Raw genomic sequence first — 20116 nt, 5'->3', positions numbered from 1 at the left:
AGGCACCATTAAACTGTCATTATTCACCTTAGAACAAGCTGAATTTCATCAGTGCGTGAAATTATTCCCATGCTTGTTTCACAATAACTGAAATACTCTGTATTTTTCTTTCTTTTAGAAGATGACATACAAATCCATATATTATTAATTTTAATTATAAAACATTACCTCATAAAATTTGGGAGCAAGTCTATGAGCTATTCCACTTGGATAAAAACTGGCATTGTAGATATTGAGCATGGTACAGTTATCCTCTACAATGTTAAAGCTCATTAATGAAAAATTTTAAGCTCTACAGAGTGATTATAAACTAGTAACATAAACCTTATAAAATAGCCTAATTGTACGTAGGAAAATAAATTTCTGTAAAGGACTCTTTTGCTCCAAATCTATTGCTACATGAAGTAAAATTCCAAACTCGTTTTTGATAAAAAAATTATTTTCTAAATTAAGTTCTATAGTTTTCAGTTGAAAGCAGCTTATGTCTCACGACTTCCAGGGAAAGCAGCAACTTTTAATGTGAACTGCTACAAAAGCTGGTGCTTTGTGTGATCTGACAAGTCGTGTTTGACTTGTGAGGGGAGGTATTCTAATTTTGCAGGTGACTAGAAGTGAACAGTGATTTGTTGCTGGTAATAAAAAGCAGCATATCTTCAAACTTACTGTTGAACTTGATCACAAAATTCCAAAGAATATTATGTTTTCTTTTAGAAGATGTACAACCAAATATTTGAAAATGCAACACATATATAAAAAAAAGAAAATAATTTCTACAGTCATTATATCATACCAAACATAAAAATAAGAGTTAAGCACATTAATAAATCAGTGACATTTAACAAATATTCAAAACTCAATAATGCATTTCTGTGTTCAGCTAAGTATAGTAACTTCTTAAAAACATAGAGACTGCAACTTAGGATTGTAAATTATAAATTTTAAATTGGTAGCTGTGTATATTTTTTACAATTACTTTTAGCAATTTAAAGTAAGAATATTGAAGTCTGTGAGCTTTATACTTATAGTTGTATATATTTATTGAAAATAAAAAACTTGTTAATCCAAGCCATTTCTCTTTTAATTACAGTATAAATCAACTTTAACTAAACCAAGAAAATTTAACTTCTAATACAATTTACAGACATGCTACATGAAAATAAATTCTTCATAAATAATCTTCAGCAGGAACAGATGTACCATGCTGTGTAATGTGTACATCATGTCCTTATAGTACCAAAATTATGTTTGTACCAAAAGTAGCTGGACAACAACCCAGGCAGATTAAAACATAAACCCAAAAGATTAGTTATGATTAAGTAATCCCTTTTCCTTTTCCAGGCCAATTCTACAGCAACAGATCTATCAATCCTTGTAGTATTTACAGAATTTTGTTTAGAAATGAATTCTGTTTGTCTTAACAAAAGATGGATTAATGCTTGTCTATCATGGTTCTGGAATTGAGTACAAAGGCATCGTATGTACGTTCCTAGATAAAAAGAAAATTAGATACTGAGTTCATGAACAGGTCCTGGAGCAAATAACTAAGTCACCATTCACTAAAACATTCAGTTTTTATGAAAACAAAGACAAGAGCTTTCCATCGCAAATTACTGAAAGTTTGCTTCTGCCTTTGACAAATTTTCAACCAGTATATATTCACAGCAACACTAAAAAAATGCTTCAAATTCATGTAGGACAAAAAGAAGTTATGATTTGCAATATTATTCTTAGTTAAAATACTTCAGAATATAAACACTTTTCTATTGAGAAGAAAGGGCTATCTAGAAGTTTTCAAATGTGCAGTTACAGAAGATTTAACTTGTAATGATAAAGCAGTACTGTATGGATCAAGTAGTAGGAATGCTGGATATAGGAGTATCAGAAGTTAGGAAAATACAGCTGATAACAATGACATATTAAGAATATACCAGATTCTAGTAGAATACAGTCTTCCTGATCATGCAGGACCCAAATTAGGAGAAAACAGAGAAGGAAGAAGAGAGTGAGAAAAGCATAGTTTTTCCTGTGGACTTCTTACAACGTTAAAGAATGTTTTCCTTTGCCTTTGGACTCTAGAATCAAGTTGATCAATCTGTTACTTCATCCTCAGGTATGGGCTATTTCCAGTAATTCAGTAGCAGGCAACCTGTATGCCATGGAGCTCCAAAAGTGTTCTGTAGGTTATACAGCTAAAAGTTTAGCCTTGGCGCAGTTTTCCTCTGCTTATCCATATCAGCTATGTTCTCTTATCATATAGGGAAAGGTATGTCAGACATCAAGTTCTCAAGGATCTGAAAACACACTGTTTGAGTAGTCATTATTTATGGTCTCTTACCCATCCAGATAGCACACTGAATGATCATATGGTATTTGTACTCAAATAATTCATCTTGGAATATATAAATTGAGTGCTATGAAGATTAAATGTCTGATGGCAAATTTGGTATTTCTCCAACATCCATCTTTAAAAATATAATTTTAAGTTTTTCTCAGAAGAAAAAAAATATTTCAGTCTAAATTATCTCCATGTTACAAGTCAAAAGGCAGAGGTAAATAACTTCTCAAAACGTTGAGAGACATCTTACAAAAGACAATGATCTCTGGTCAAAAGTAATACCTCGTTTAAAAAGTGTAACTAATTTCTCCAGATTGATCGATTATTTTAATTATCCAATTTGAACTATTTTACCAATGAAAGTACTTATGATAGGGTTGATTACATTTAAAGGATTCAATAATGTAGCATCAATAAAAGTCTACAAAAATATGGGTAGATTGCTTCACCATGGATTTGTTCACAGAAGTTCAGAGTATAAAATAGGCTGTGAAATGCCAGGACTGCAATTGTCAGAATACTGATTATCCAAATACTGCCTTATGTTCAAAGACAGGAAGTTATTTTGTACTGGTTACATCTTTACTGTCTTAGTAGTTATTTGAAGCTTTTCTCCAAGATAAAACGCAGCTTTCATGTTTGACTACCCTCTTATGAAAAAATAGCTTATAGCAATTATGTTGTGACTTGTTAAATGCTCCATATAAAGCCAAGTGTGGGACAGACATTTCAGCGTATTCAATTCATAGATGCAAAGAATCATACAGTAGTTGCAACTGGAAAGGACCTCTGGAGATTTTCTTTTCCAAACCCCCGGCTCAAATGTGTTCCTCTTAATGCAGCCAAGCTTAATGCAGCTATTAGTCTTTTTTTGCCACAAAGGTACACTACTGGATCCTTAAGGTGACGAAAGATGCAAACCCTCTATTCCAAGGGAAATTAATCACCAAGAATTTATGAAAACCCTGAAGGATACCACAACAACTTCAGATGACTGCATATATATCACACAGGACAAGCTACACACTGCTAAGTGTCAGACATCTCAAAAACAAAAAGGCAACAGGAGTTTATTTTCAGCCCAACAATTAAATTTTCCAGTATTTATAAGAAAAAGGAAAGTAAGAAATTGAAAGTTATTCAACAAACCTTTTCTGTATAAGATGAAGAGCTAATTCCATATAAATTCCAACAGCTATGTTTCATAGTTCCAGAAATAGTTCCATTATCAGAGTGAGCAACTGAGATGGCTTAAGCCTGGGCTGACAGGTAAGCTCCCCACCCAGTCACTGCTATTTCTATTTTATATTTTTCCTACTTGCAGCAAACGATCTAACAATTCCCCTTCATTTTTACCAAATGCTGAACAAAATGCATGTTTCAGAACAGAACAGGACATAAAAAATTCAATCTGAATAATGTGAGCTGGTTAACGTTGAGCAGAAATGGTCTATTTAGCCTTTAATCCGTCCAAAAATAATGCATAGGACATGAGTTTCTCATCCATGAGATAAAAGTTCAGGCCTTCCTAAAATACATAATGAGGTACAATGTAGAAATTCTTTGGTTAGATTAAGCGCTGAAAAACTGTAACTCAGTAACAGAGCTCCACACAGACAAATTTCATCTAATTGAATTAATTCTAGGTAAGCGTGAATATCTGAACATTGCACCATTGTACGTAACATAGACTCAAGCACAGCTGATATTTCAGCTATACAAAATAAGTTTAAGTTATTGTGTAGTAAAATTAAAAAGCACTTCTTACCCATTCATAAGAAACAATCTAACACCCATGATCAATACTCAGCATAACATTCAAGGTACGATGAGGATCCCCAGTAGCTACATGACTTCTTGTTCCACATACATCATTTGAGAACAAAAGTCTCCAAGTTTTTTTCATCACCTGAATTACTGTATTACTGCTTCCTAAAAAAGAAGAAATGGAAAAAAAAGACCCCAAACAACATTGAGTGAATTTACAGAATTATAAAAGCATATACACACAACACAAATTAACTCAAACTCATCTCTTTCCTCACTAATAATTTCTTTTCCTTTTCTCACTAAGCCTCTACACACTTGGTAGCCCCGAATTCATTACCCTCTCAACAGAGTCCAAACAGACCCTTTTCTGTTATCACACAGTCATATCTACTTGCACTTCAAAGCCCTTTTGTCCCCCACATCTATCTTGTCTGTTTAAATAAAAGCTTTTGAGTGCAGAATTATCTAATATGTTGTTTGTGTACAATGCCCAGTACAACAGAGCCTAATTCTTGGTTGCTTTTGTAGTACTATCAAAAAAGTATTAACAAGAAATATAAACATTTAGACATAGCACTCTTAACAGGTTTTCATTAGGAAGCACAAGATTTTCAGCATCTGAATAATATGCTGTGTCTAAATTTAGAGAGAAATCCTGAAGTTCTGTCTGGCTTTCTACCTACGGATTTGAGCAAATGTTTCAATTAAAAATTCACTTATCCTTAAATACAATTAAAATAAAATACAAATTCCAGAACGTCCACCTATAACTGGAATTCTAATTTGAGGTCTCTACATAGCTGTGCTGAAGCACATAAATATATCACTGTGAAAAGGGTAAGATTGTGGTATCACTAAAGAAAAGCTGTTGCAAGAGAACAATTTACTGCTCTTACTAATCATTATTTTTACAATTATAAATGATCATTAAAGAATCCGTAAATGAAAGCCAAGTTCTGGTGGCCTCTCTGCTCCCCCCACTGACTTTGAAACATCCAGGGCATTTGACACAAGATAAAGCAATTAAGCACAACATTGAACACAGTCACATCCATCACACCGGCGATCCTTTCAGTTAAACATTAATCACTGACAATCAGAGCGCAAGAGCATTCAGAGCATCTCCAGAAGCCTCTGGAGTTACTTCATTCTCACTACATTTAACTCCACAGAAAGGAAATCTGTTACAAACTCCCAAAGTATCCCAGCTAAAAAAAAACAAAACTACTTAGCGAAATTCCAACAAAACTGCAAAAACTTCTTCATAGAGATTGGAGCAATCTATTTTTCAAGAAGTTTAAAACAAATAATTTAATAGCAAAAACAGTGTAGCAAACTAATTTTACACAAATTAAAAGGTGATATTGTACGCTGAGATACTTAAAAAAATCAAACAACTGACCACTCCAGTGTGAATTCTGGCCTTAGCCATATGGCTTTGCTTGTTACTAGAATATTTACTATTCCCTTTACATTTTGTGAGCTTTAACTTGACATAGCCTACAAGTGAATGTTTTCACAACACTGCAACCCATAGTGGCTGGTCCTGCCCAGAGTGCATGCTCAGGGGATGTATTTCCATGCTCTACCTGAACCTTTTCTTAGTTCTTTCCCATGTCTACATAAAATTCCTTATAATGAGATGAAAAATTCCTGTTGTACAAGACTAATCTAAGATGTCTTATAAATGGCAGAGAAAAGTCACCAGTTTATCCTTGAGTCAACTGCAAAAATTGATGGATGAAAATTTACAGCAAAATTTCACTGGATTTGTAAATCAGAAAAATAGGTAGCTGCTGGCTGTGAATCAGCGAGCAGCATTTAATATAATCTCAAAACCCAATGCCATGAAAGCACTGAACTCATGCATCTTAAAATGTAAATTCTAATGAACCACTTTTGAGGCTGTAGCTACTGGGTAGTAAAATTGGCTTTTGACCACTCGGTTGTATTTTGGAGGACTGTTTTCTGTTCTTTAGTTCTTTCGGAAGCAGTCCCTTTCCTTTCACCCATTTAAAAGTTGATGTATGCCTACAGCTGCAGTCAGCCAAAAGCACAGTCTTGACAAAAAGGTTCTGAAGAAAAGCAATTGTTATCACCAGATATTTTAATTTAATGAAATAAATGGCTAGTGGGAAAAGTCAGTATACAAGCAACATAAAAGAAATGATAAAATAATGACCTCTTTAAAAAAAATGAAATTTTCCCCAGCTCTGCCAGGATTTGTTCTCCTCTTTTAGGCAGACCGCAGCCTCTGTTTTCCCCTACTATCTGCACTGTAGCTGTGATATTTACCTCCTCCACAGTGATCCTGTAGTGCATGACTTGCAAAGATCATTTTATAAACTTGGTGTTACTAGCATCCAGTCACATTAAGTACCAGAAAAGTATTAATTCCATTTTATGTTTCTGACATATAGACTTGTTAATAGCTATTGACAACCACTTACATAAAACTTCTGAAAGAATAGCCACTAAATGCTGTTTCTGAGCACTTCTATCTATATAACCGTTAAGATTTAAATACATCAAGCCTGAAACAGATTTATAGATAGTAAAAATATCTTGAGTTTTGAAAAAGAACTAAAAAACTGTAAGCAAGTGTAGTATAAAATATGGAATTGTGTTTTTGTTGGATGTTCTTTATGCTGTAAGACCTTTAGGAGAATGATAAGAGCATGCCAGAAAATTATTAACTCTCTCCCAAAATATGCAGTGGCAGCTGCTTCAAATATGTTGAAACTAAGTGGCTAAAAAGCCTACAACTGATATTTACTCTGCAACTATTTGTATGAAAGAAAATGTTTTAAACTTATGTTTTAGATTATGATTTTTTAAATATAAATAATTAAAATGTATGGGGAAAACCTAAGTCTTGGGCTGAACCATTTACTACGTACAACTACTATTTACATTTCCTTCAGAAAAATTCAAAACTTGCTTAAAATTTCAGTTCTATTGCTCTGAAGCCCTGCTGAGCTCACCTGTGGAACTACTTCAGTCTGTACCATAGCAACAAGAAACATACACAGTGCAAATAGCAGTGACATATACATGTGCGTATGAATTTCTAGACAGAATACAGAATGAAATAAAGTGCACAGCCCCAAAATTTTGCATACACATAACAAGATTATCCACATTCAAATTTAAACTGTGGGCTGAATAAAGAGAGTTTTTAATAATTAGAAGACACCAGTCATAACCAGTATCCTTGTTGGCTAGAGATGTGAAAGGGACAAGAAAACATCAAAAATCTGAAAAAAATTCCCCTTTGAAAAAAAGTTTCACTTAGAAACTGTTCCATTAAAAGGACTAAACCACTTCATAATTACAGTATTACCTGGAGAAGAGTCTGAGTTAATATTAAACTTAGAGGACAAGAAAGGAAGGAAACCATTTCCATTATGTCTTGTATCAAAGCATCTAATATAGCAGAAGACAGTAGTGTAAGCTTTCATTAGCAAAAACAAAAAGCAAAGGATTTCCAGTCTGAGATGCCACAGAAAAAAAGAGTAGTATTTGTTTTCTGCCCTCTCCTTCTGATCAGATGGAAAGGAAAAGGCAGCTTCCCTACAACAAAGAAAACCTGTAATTTAAAATTCCATTTTCTTCCAAAAGAAAGGCAGAGATTAGCCCAGATGCTGCAGAAACAAGAGTATATTTATTGAAAAATATAATTTTTATGACTTTATTTTTACAGTATAGTGGGGTTTTTTTGCATAACTTCAGTATTTGATGTTCAGGTTAAGTAAATATTCCTTCATTCTTCAATATTTTCTAGTAAATAGTAGTTGTCCGAGTAATATAACACACAAGGGATACTCAAAGAGTACAGCAATCCCCAAACCAGCAACTCTGAAACACCTTAAAAAGCACCCCTGCCTTCCTCTGCAATAATACCCATAGCTTATGTGCAAAGCAGGAGTGTTTGCCTCATATGGACTATACAGAAGCTTTTTAAGAATTAGTATTATAGAAGTCAGAAAAGGAGGGAGTTCATCGGCAACGACCATGAAGGCCTCCAACATGCACAAAGGTAGCACAGAAAATGAATTTTAGCAGCATCAGAGAAATACATAATTAAACAGAACATAGTCATCAAAAAATGCACATTAGAAGAGGTTTTGAAAATCTTAGCTAAGAATTATTTGTAGCTACATAAACATACACAAATACATAAACATTTTAATTTTGTAGAAAAAAAGTAGATCGACCAAATTTTATACAATTATTTCAAACAACTCCTAATTTTCAAAATCAATTTATGAATTTAAATTATTTCTCCAGATAACTATTGGTCCATAAGAAAAAATAATTCTGCACTCCAATATATTACCACAACCCAAGTGATAAGCTCCCAAAGTTTCCTTTGAGTAATGTACAGGGCTGAGACTACAAAAATATTTTGAATTGCTAGTACAGGCCAAAAAAAGGCTTGAGGGCAACTCATTTTACCCACTAATGAATCAAAGAACAGAAGAGAGAACATACTCTGATGCAACTCCATCTGACTTCTTTTATCAGTATACAACTGTTCTCTATTGAGCAATCAAGCAATTTGTCACATTTAAGAATGGAGTTGGAATTACTCGTGTAGACTATTAGACTTATAGAATGTAGACTAATAATGTGCACCATGACTATTCATTATATGAACATTCTTTGCATAAACAGAACACAATTTAGATACCACTGACAAGGCAGATATTAAAGATAACATAAGAAGGAGTCATTTCAACATACACATGGTAATTTCATTCTGTGGGTAGGTAAATTTGAAAACCACAAACCCCATCTATTTAAGTCTTCAGAAGCAACATAATGCAGCATATTCAATATTCATGATAAACATGTAAGGTCTACAATACTTCAGAACTGAAAATGTATACAATGTCAAAACGTAAAACCAATCAATAATAGAATGGAATAAAACTCAAGACAAAAGGATGCAACTTTTATATTGAAATATTTGGGAGAAATTCAATGTAGTATTTTTGGAAATGTAAGTTTCCGAATTCTAACTTGTTGCCAGTAATACTTAGTGCTGATATCTTAATCTACTGCTAGCCTGACTGTTGAAGAGAGGACAAAGTGAACTTATTTGTAATCAAATTTTGTTCTGTTCTTAGCCAAAAGACTTTCTACTGCATTAATTTCCAACTCCAAACAAGCAGTCACATTCAATTGCTCTTGGAAGTTCCAACTCAATTCCACATTGGAGTTTTACACACAAAGAGTTTATGCAAAAATAACAACAATGCAACAATGCATATTAAATATGTCTATCAGAACATTAATATAATTAGTATTAATATTAAGTTACATAAACTCAGAATTTAAGAACAAACACTCAAAACAGACATCTAGTAAGAAATTAAGTATTGGTTCTTGTGGTGAAAGGACTGCAATATTAGACACCCTACTGCACAGGTCAGGTCAGATGATTGAAATCAGACATGGGGTCAGCTTAAACAATTATGAGGACACACTTCATACTGTCTTAATACATATTGTGGGATCTGCAAAAAATCATGAACATTAAAGGATTCTGGGATGTGACAGCCTGGGAAGGCAAAAAACAAGGTTTAAAAGCAAGGTTTTGCTTTTCTCTGTCCAATCTTTCTGCGTGGAAAAACTCATCTAAGTCAAATACATATGTTTCAGCATGGCCATGATGTTCTCCTTCAGCATGTAAAGCCAAGGCTTGCTGCTATAAAAATTAAGCTCTTTTAGTCAAAGTTTGGAGTTAAATCCATAAAAAGGAACTCCACTAGGTTCTTGGGGCTCCTTGCATAGCATTAACTCTAAAGCTAGATCCTGATGTGTTGGAATGTGCAAAAAAATATCCTTCCCTGCAATTTTTATACGCTATGAAAGTATTACTAATCATACTACTACTTTTGCCAAAACTTGGGTTAAAAAAAAAAGCATTAATATAAACCAGGACCAAAGAAGCTTGAAATCCTACAGCTGCTTCTTCAGCTTCAGAGTAGAAATGTTTGTTAACAGTTTCTTAATACCTTGTCTATAGATAAGTGAAAATACTGGATCCACACAAACGAGGAAACCTGCAGCCTGTCCTGACCTTACCCTGCCAAGTCAGCTTTTGAATTGTGGCTTTTATGCTACAGTACATGGCATACATGATGATACAGGGAGTATTCTGAACAAATGTCCTGTCAGTGCACTTGAAAGTTATTCAAAGACTTCAGAATGCAGAAGAATGCACACAAAACGTAGAAATTGTAATAAATTTAATTTCTTCCAAACTGTTATTTCATTTGCATTCAGAACTGCATATTTTTGCAAGTTAGAGGTCATTTGCTAAGCAGACAATATTTTGTTTTATTGCTTTAATAAGACAAGCAGTTCTCTTTAATTACAGTTACCAAGTGGAAAACTTAGCCAAAGTATGTTCTAATTTTCAGCTCTACATTTTTCAAGTTAATTGCTTCCCCCCTTGCTATGCAATTTTTCTTCTGTGCTCTTTGTGTCTGTTTTATTTTTTATGTTGCTTTTATTGCAAAAAAACCCAACCCAACCCAAACAAAAACAACCAAAAAAATTGAGTTAGCACTTTCTTTTCTGACCAGCAAAAAACATCTGCTGAGCATCACTGTGAGTTCTAATGCATGTTTGTAGCATGATTATTATTAATAAAACACTGGAAAAGGTGGTATTAAGTTAACTGGTCCTTTTATTTATCATTAATCTCTGCATCCTGAAGAGTTGCATTATCTGTACTCTGACTCAGAACACACTTCTTTCTGAATTATTTTTGAGGTCTGGAATATAAGCTTTTATATAAACGATATAGTTTAGCTTTGCTTTATATATTTTCTAGAAGCACAGTTGCATTAAGTACTTCTTCAGAGTCTGCCAAGAAAGAAAGATTTTTCTAAGTCATCTGAAATATAAAACACGCATTTCAGTAGCTAAGAGGAAATAGTATTTGTAAATCTCCCCAGTACTTAAAAAATAACGTGATACTTCCTATATGTTAACTTACCAACCCCAGGAAGAAGGTGTCCAAAATGTATTTTTTCTTCCTTCTAAGTTTGAGCAGGTGTTTCTTGGAGCTGAAGGACAAGAAGAAAAAAGTCCCATTTTGTACAACCTGCTTTTCAAGAAGGTGAACTCAAATTTTCCTTCCTTAAGCACGTCATGAGTTTTGTTTCATAAGTGACAAATGAAAATTAGACCATAAAATGTTTTTCCAGGCCAGTTTTCAAGAATAAAGTGCATTCACATAAAGAATTAACTTGATAATAATAATTTTACATCTGTGACTGGCTGAATTCCAGCTTAAGATCTCATTTTGTCTTTGAGTCAAGAACCTAGACCTCAGATATTTTTCAAGAAAGGATTTCAACCAACAAATAGCACTTTTGAATTGTATATTAGTCCAAATGCTCCTCTTGTGCCTTAAAGTCAACTGAAGTTCTGACAGAAATATTCCTCAGAGTACTCTCAATCTCAAATATATGCTTTGATGGAGCAAAAAAAGACCTTCACCTTTAGGACTCAACAAGATACTTGCCCTATGTGATTTGGCCAATATACCTCGTTTTTAGAGGCCAGGAGGGAGGCAGAGGAAAGCAGTGCATGTGTGTGCAAATACAGTGTAAGGGAGAGTACAGGATTATTATGCTATCTTGTTTGTATGCTTCAAATCCCTTCTTCTCTGGCTATTGTTAAGTCCATCAGATGGTTTTGAAATTGGTTTAGAACTCTTATACTGATTTTTGATCTTTACAGCAGTATTGCAGAAGTAACAATCTTCAGTCCTACTAGTACATGAGCCAAAAGACAGAGCCATGTGTAGCACAGGAATATTCAACAATCAGGTTAATTTCACATTGCTTTTATCTAAAAGGGTTGTAATGTGGATCCAAAACTTTAAGTCTGCTTTTATAAACGATCTATAAATTGTAATACATTAATTTATTCAAGTAATTGTGGCTCATAGCTGAAAATAATTAGTAATTGTAATGAATGATTATTATTCAGTATTTTTAAACAGCAATTATTCAAAGCTGTAATTTACTTTCTGGCAAGCCTTTCTCCTCTTATCAGTCCTTTGATACTGATATTTTTCCAGTTTCCTCTGGTTGCAAAAGTCAATTTCAACTGTAATTTCCTAACCAAATATAGCACCTCTGCTTTGGCTCTAGAAAGATATGAAAAAATGCACCCATTCTAACTAAATTCAATCCTGCCCTGGGGAAAGATGAAAAAACAAAGTAGGCTACTAGAAGACAGAAAAATAAGATGATGTGACAGGTGCCTGGGCACCATTTTTCCTTCACTGTCAAATACTAGAAAAAATGAGAAATCCTGTAATTGCAGATATAGCAACCCCTAGAACTTCTGTTTGCAAGATGAAAGATGATGAGCGGTTTCAGACTTTTCAGACTAGCAGTGTCAGAGTTTACAACTTACTGACATTTTCAGTTTTCCACATACAACCAATCATAGCTAACAACTATATTTAAGAAAAAAAGTCAATCATATGGGATACAAAACCTCTGTAGCAAGGGATAGCTTTCACAGCATTCTGCAACTTTAAGGGACATGTTTGCCTGTCTGCGATCATTAGCAAAACTGGAGACTGACTTTTTGTATTAGAATAGCCAAAGGTTAAGGGGAGAGCAGATGCTTCTTTCCAGTTCTTTGGCTGCAACAAAAAAATTTCCAAGTCAATCAACATGACATGAAAAGTTTTATTATCATTTCTATAAGCACAGGCAGCAGTGATTCCCATTCTGATGGGAAGCTTAAGTCTTTCCAACAGATACCAATTAGGGGTTGGCTTCCTGGTCCACTGCTCAGGAAAAGCAGCAGTCCAGTTCTCAACTGCCTTTCACTAGGAAAATTTAATCTCTAGACCTTACTATGAGAAACCTGAGGAATCACTGAATCATAGAATATCCTCAGTTGGAAGGCACCCATGAGGACCATAAAGTCCAGCTCCTAGCCCTGCATAGGATAGCCCCAAGAATCTCACTGTGTGCCTGAAAGCATTGTCCAAATGCTTCTTGAACTCTGTCAGGCTCTCCCTGGAGAGCCTGTTCCAGTGCCCAACCACCCTCTGGGTAAAGAACCTTTTTCTAATGTAAGAAAGAGACAGAGACAATGTGACAGAAGTGAATTTCAAGAAGTGGGATGCTAAGAGGGGGAGAAAGTTACTTTATAGTTCAGATTCTAACAGAAGATGAAAGATTGGGTGAAGGAAGGGCACTGGCTCGCCACAAGACAGGAGAAAGAGGAACAAGGGCTATCAAAGGGCAACACTTACAGAGAAAACTCATATAGGCAAGAAGAAATATTTTAAAGACAACACTAAGGCACAAATTAATTCTATCATTAGTACCAAATAATGCCCAATGCATACTCACCTTCCCAAATGATCTGTGAGGAAGTCATGCAGTTTCTGCTGAAATTTTAAGCAACATGAACTTCTCCCCCCAAATACCAGTTTCACCATGGTTAACAAAATTAGTTTGTACCCTTCTGTGAATAATTTCAATAAAAAATTAAGTATCACGTGGGAGTGAATGTGTTTCATCTGTTCAGACATTAAAAAGTGTTTATGCTTTCACTATGATCCAATGAAGGGAAGAATCTCTTTGGACAGCTGACTTATGACCAACTAAAAGCACTTCATAAAGCTTCAGATGAGATACCCTATGCCCTAACTGCAAGATAAAAAACAAGCCCAAGCGTAGTGGGCAACAGTAGAGTAGCTTCAGCAAAATTAATGGTTTGATATTTAAGACCTCATCAGCCATCCATTTGATTTTTGGTAATGGTGGTTGCCACTCACCATGGAAGGTTCATTACAAATGACGTTTGCCTCAGCTACTTCATTGCAGACATCACTGGCTCATTAACTCTGTTCACAATGGGTCATTGCGCAGAAGCAACTGAGGCACAGACAAATTTCCATTGTGCAGGCTGTAGGGATGGAACCATTTTTAGATGGAAAGAACCATTTTGAATCCCCCCAACTGTTACATGGTGGGTTTGTACAATTAGTAACAGTGTGACGTTAATTTGGATAATTGAAGTCTTTTGGAGGTCGCCAGCTATGCAGCAATGAGTGGAATTTGAGGTGAATATAATCCTGAACATGTTTGCAGACCAAAAGAGTCAAGCCAAGATTTACGTTAACTTTGTGTTAAGATACAAGATTGTAAACTTGAGTAAATAATTCTCTGACAAGACTGTAACCCACTTGTTGATGACAGTAAACAACCTGAGTTAAAGCTATACAGCACTCTAGACAATATGGTAAACAACTGAACAATACTAATTTCAGGCTTTGAAGTGCAACAGCAATATTAGGAAGGGTAGAATAATAATTAAAAAAAAACACAAAATTTTTTTAGGATCTTGAAGAATTATTAATTAATCATACTTGCACACAAATCTTTGAAAAAAAAGATTTTTGTAGTGTGTGTGTAATGTGTTGCAAGATTTTTTCCTATTTAGCTGATTGCATATTTATATTTCTGTTCCACAGAGACTTGTTTGTAAGCTCATAATTCAATTCTACAAAGATCACACCATTAATCTATAAAATGTTAAATTTCAATGTAGAAAAGAATGGTGATATTTGTTTTAAAATATTAAAAAAATCTCAATGAAGACACGTCACATGCTGATAAAATGGAGTTTAGGAAGTCTTTTGTTCAGATTGATTTTCAACAATTTTCAAGATCTGTGAGACTATCATTTAGAAAGCAGTTCTATCAGCTAAAGGATTTCTGACCTATAGAGTCATGCCAGATACCAGTAGTTTTATGTTGGGTATTCATTTTTCCAAGAGTTAAATTAAAAAAAAAAATAGGATCTAAGCAGCAGTTCCTTTTCCTCCTGGTAGTTTCTGATACCAAGAGGGAAAACAGTTTCAGTTTCTGTCAAACCAGCTGCAGCCCAGTGGATTGGTTGGTTTTCTGGCATGATGGTTATGACCTCAGCGCTAAATGTAACAGTGCACCCCAAAACTGGAAAAGAACAGAATATATACCTATGTTCAGCAATGAGGTACGTACACTTCAAGCATGGACTCCAAGCTCTCACTTCTTGCACAGTGTTTATGTACTGTTCCTCTCATGCTCTGAGCTAGAAAGAGCTGCATCTATTTCTTGCGCTAAAGCCTCCCTTCCACCACGAAATCCAAGAATGCATAGACTTTTAAATAAAAGGATGGAGATGATATAGATGTACTTCTAGTAACGTGGGATTCCAGGATTTTATTCTCAATACTTATCCCTACCTCTTTTTCACTATGGATAGATCTTGAGCAATTTCCTACTTGCCTAAAAGTAATAATAAAAAATATATTCTGATTTTATGTAAGACCTCATAAATAGTCTCTGAACCAAAAAACACAATACCTACCAATCTTATAGAAAAAAAAACAAAAAAATCAAAACTCTCCATCTACTTAAGCCACTATTTCTTGAAAAAGGTTCTAAAAAACAATCAATATGTAATTTGTGGAGTGAGCAGAAATTTAGTGACACCAATTGTTTCACAGCACAAGCTTAGACTCTTCACAAAAATTTTCCCTCCTCTCAAAAAATCTCATCAGTTCAGTGTTGATATATGTACCTTCACCCAAATCCAAAAGCTATAGAAATACAAGCCAAGACGAATGTTTAAAAACAAAACTGAAGGAATTCCAGTTAAGTCCATACTGTCATCTTTGTGAAAATACAGTTTTAATTATCCCTCATGATGTTTAACTGGTTTTTTTATGTGGTTAAAGAGTTTCTTCTATTCACTCAGAAAACAGTATATTAAGGGTTTTTTTACTGTAAAATTTGAGTTGTGTTTCTATGATATCATACTGTTAGATGCTTTAAAAGACATCTGTCGCCTCTCATATCCCTCTAAAACTAGGAAACAAATTTTTTATTTGAATAAAAATGGCAGTTAACTGGTTATTAATAATGAGTCTCATATTTTTAAAGTACAAAATATTTACATTTGTGACATGCAGCAGGCGCTGTGGTAAATGTAAACTTTTTTGTGACAATAAGCAATGAGCACTCAACCTCATACCAATAGTTTATCACAATTGTAAATAACTTGTTTGAATACACTTTTGGCTTTACGATTAATTTTAGTTATTTCACTTTGTCCTCCCTATGCAAAGCAACAAAGAACTATGTATCCAATTTCATGGAATAATTAAAAAATGCATCACAATACATAAAGGGTTTATTTTATCCATAAAATCCAGTATCATTAACTTAAATTTCTAGAGCAGGGAAGACTCCTGATGACATTCACAGACATTAATTGACAGTGTTTATCCTTAACAACTCTGTAGGAGAAGAATCTGAAACTATCCTCATTGAAGTGCTGCTGTCTCTCAAAACTAAGAGTCAACTCTATAAATTTATCTTTATGTACTGCCTTCGAACACACCAAAAGTCCTGGTTTTGGGGTGGTAGTGTTGTTTTAAATCCGAAAAGCTTCTTCCTGAAGCCAATAATGATTTTGGAAAATCTTACTTATCTTCCCCCAACATGTCTGCAGCCGTCATTATAAACTGCTCTGTCTTCAAGGCTTTTGTTTGTTGACAATACAATTTTAGACAAATTTGATTAGAAGTCTTCCATGTTAAGAGTACAATAAGCATACCTATATAAAGAATGTAGACAAAGAAATTATGAGTATTTGTAATTTAAAATTGTTATATACAAGCATCTGAACAAAGTAATTCTCTGATTTTGACTTCAGCTAAAACAAAATACAAGAAACTCAACTTGCATGAGGTTTTGGAGAAAACAAATGCATAACACATTAAGCAAAGCAGAGAAATACAGAATCTACAGATTGATTTATATTAAAGAAACTAAAAATGACAAATGGAAATAACCACGGAAGTAAATAATGTTAACACTTACACCTAATCTTATTTTATAAAGGTATTTTTCCATGGTTTTTTTAATATTTACCATCACATAGTGATCTCCAAATGCCTATTGATATGCTTTCACTGTACTGAATGAGTTAGAATTGTAGTGTTCACTGTAGCATACACCACAGCGAATGAGTAAGAACTAAAGTATATATAAAAGTTCCAGTTTAGACCTTGTCCAGGAATTACATTCAGCAAACATCTAAAATATTTTTAAAGAGGCAGTAGATTTTTTAGACCCTTTTTCTATGACAAAAACCTAACTGCAATTTATATAGCTATCTTTAATTTGAGAAGCAAAATAATGAATTTAACAGATTACACTTACACCAGATTTCCAGCAATACGGTCTGTCTGAAGATTAACATAAATGGAAATGTTTGTACATTAAAATAACTAGGAAATGGCATTTTTTTTTGACTTGTATTTTTAACATAAAATTTCTTTTAAGATTTAAATAAACATTAGAAAATACTTCAAAAGAATTCATGATTCAATAAAATAATAGTTTTTAAAGTATTCGTGCTATTTATCTCAGACACTTTTTTGTTTGGGCAAAGGAAACAAACTAATGTTTTCTAACTTCACTTTCACATTGTCAAAAGTTAGCAAAACATTGCAATGTTTAAGTTGTAGCCATTGGAAAAAAGTATGAAATAAAAATTTGTATAATGTTTTGTTGTTTTTATAAAGCTTCAAGAACATATTTTGATTGGTACTAGAGAAGTTTTGCCATTTAATTATTTACAAAAATTTACACAGCCTAATTTTGTTCAAAACAATGCCCTCTTAAAATCAAAATTTTTCAGTGCAACAGTCTAGTTGCCAGACTTTCTGGTTAATCACATAGCATCTTTTTGTGAAGTTCTTTTCACTTTTCAATCAAACCCCCACTCTCCCCAAAAATTGTCTTTAAATGAATCTGCATAGTTAAACTGACAATGAAAACCTTTAAAATTAGTTTTAGAAAGCATTCATGACATGAATGAAAGTATGTACTGCTATTTTATTGATATTTGAGTGAAATTGTATTATCACCCAGCTGAAATGGATGGATGAATGCAGCAATCTCGAAACACTGCATAAGAATTTTCCCCAGAGCCTACTTAGCTTTGCTACTGTTAAACACCTCACAGAGCATTCTTTGCAAGCAGACACCAAGCAGAACCACCTCTGACTGCAAGGTCAGGTCTGAAAAAGGGGAACAATAAAAAAGGACTTCATATTGGTTTTTGTTTCTCTTCAGTATATAATAGTTATGTTGGAATCTTAAGAGAAATGAGTCAAAACTAGCACTGATGCAGTGTAATTGCACAGAAGGAACCAGTACCAACAAATCTGACAAATCTCCACACACCATTTCTGCAAATAGCCTTAGAAAGAGATACTGACTGTGGTTTGGGGATTTACATTTAGCATCTTTAGTCAGACTTCTGCGCCAGGAAATGAAACTCTTCTGGAGATGCTTTAGCCTAAAGAGTAGACTATCTTAACTGCTTCCACAGGATGTGGATCTAGAGTGAAATGATTTATACGTTCTACATCATAGTTATTAATTTTACAAATAATAAATATCTATATATTTAGGAAAGTAAAGGGAAGAAATATATAAGAAAAGTAACAAGTAGTAAGATCCGGGCAAGACAAATAATAATTTTAACCCAGAGAAGATCATTGGTCCATGGAGATGAATATCCCATCTTCAAGATTTTTAAAAGGTTGAACCTAGTAATTGCACCTGCTCACATCTTTTACATAAAGAGGATCAAAATCTGTGATTAGTCCCTTTGAAACTCCACCAATAGGTACCAATGAAACTTTAGTACTTTAGGACTTCCCATTCTCAAAACAACTCAGCAGTCATTCTAATTGTATGACTTGCTACTTACTGATAAAAAGAACTAATATTTATTTTCCTGATCAGTTTTATATTTACTTAAAAAAACTTTTAGAAAGGAAAAACAACTTAAAAAAGATTCAGTGCTGACCCAAGCCTCTCTCTCTTTTTTACAGCCAAACTGTGCTCAAATACTAAGCTAAGATATTTAGTTTTACTAAAAGACAATCTTGCATAAACCTTTATCCTGCAGAAACATCCACTGCTGATGATGTACTATAAAACAATTAAAAACCACTGCCACATTTAGTAACTCCTCCAAAAGGGACAGGCATCTTTTCAGGTTACTTCAGTGGCTTTTCAGGCAAAACAGTTCAGGCTGGCTTATTAAACTCCTTTATAATGTCAGCTTGGCATGGACTCTGCCACCACAAGTTACCAGAAAGCTGAGTTCTTTGGTTATACATGAAGACCACTAGTGTAATATTTCAAGAAATGTGAGATTCAGAAAAAAAAGTTTTTAAATTGATAGTGCATAGAGAATGCATTTATTTTTCATACATACAAAAGCGCTCAGTGATTCTCCAAGAAAGAGCTTAACAAACCAAATGTCCAGTTAAACTGACCGTTCGGAGTCTTCTAACTTTTCTTAATCCTCCATTGCATTTATTCTTTCATTCATTAAAAACTTTGCAAGAGCCATCAGTAACATGACACTCTGAAACTTCATTTTTGTCACCTAGAAACAAAATTTAGAAACTTGAAACGAAATATGCAATCTTGTGAAACTGTCACCAATTATTTTATCATGGCACAGTGCTATGTATAGTTAAGAGACTTAATAATTTGCACCATGGTATTTCAATTAGAGAAAAAGAATGACTTTCAAGCATCTGACTTCATCTTTCAGTACCTGTTTTTGTAAATGAACTAGTTGCAAAACTCCTAATTTCCAATATTTTGAAAACCATATATTAACTACAAGTAGAGAATTAGCTAAATTGCTTTCTATTCATTATCAAACTTGCAATTTCTCTGAATACAGAGATATTTGAGTCTGAAGCAGCAGTGACTAGATTTTCCCTTTCACATTAAAACACCAATGGTTTCAGTACACACTATCTAAAATGACCTGAAGGTCTGAAACATGTTTTCAAACAATTTGCAAGCAAATCTAGCAAGCTGTTACCAGTCAAGGTTGCATGCACATGCTGGTATATCAACCCTATTATTT

General features: G+C 33.9%; 1 protein-coding gene across 6 annotated transcripts in view; it reads right to left on the bottom strand.

The window, feature by feature from the left end:
- Positions 1 to 20116, bottom strand: part of MCPH1 (microcephalin 1) — a 49898-nt gene that overhangs the window by 6741 nt on the left and 23041 nt on the right. For 2 of the 6 annotated variants that reach the window (XR_003535359.1, XM_027690268.1), the window contains exon 8: positions 11118 to 11187. Coding sequence is in view for 4 of the 6 variants with exons in the window: in XM_027690268.1 (XP_027546069.1) it covers positions 11118 to 11187 (70 nt within the window). In the remaining 2 variants the exon portion in view is untranslated. Of the gene's footprint in view, positions 1 to 10876; positions 10985 to 11117; positions 11188 to 16215; positions 16766 to 19508; positions 19622 to 20116 lie in introns of those variants that run through there. The other 4 variants (XR_003535360.1, XM_027690269.1, XM_027690271.1 and 1 more) reach the window with 4 other exon arrangements.

This window comes from Neopelma chrysocephalum, unplaced genomic scaffold (genome assembly GCF_003984885.1).
Source record: "Neopelma chrysocephalum unplaced genomic scaffold, ASM398488v2 Primary Assembly neopelma1_80b, whole genome shotgun sequence".
Taxonomy (NCBI): domain Eukaryota; kingdom Metazoa; phylum Chordata; class Aves; order Passeriformes; family Pipridae; genus Neopelma; species Neopelma chrysocephalum.
Note: the sequence above shows the minus strand (reverse complement) of the source record. Positions and strands in the feature narration are given on the sequence as shown.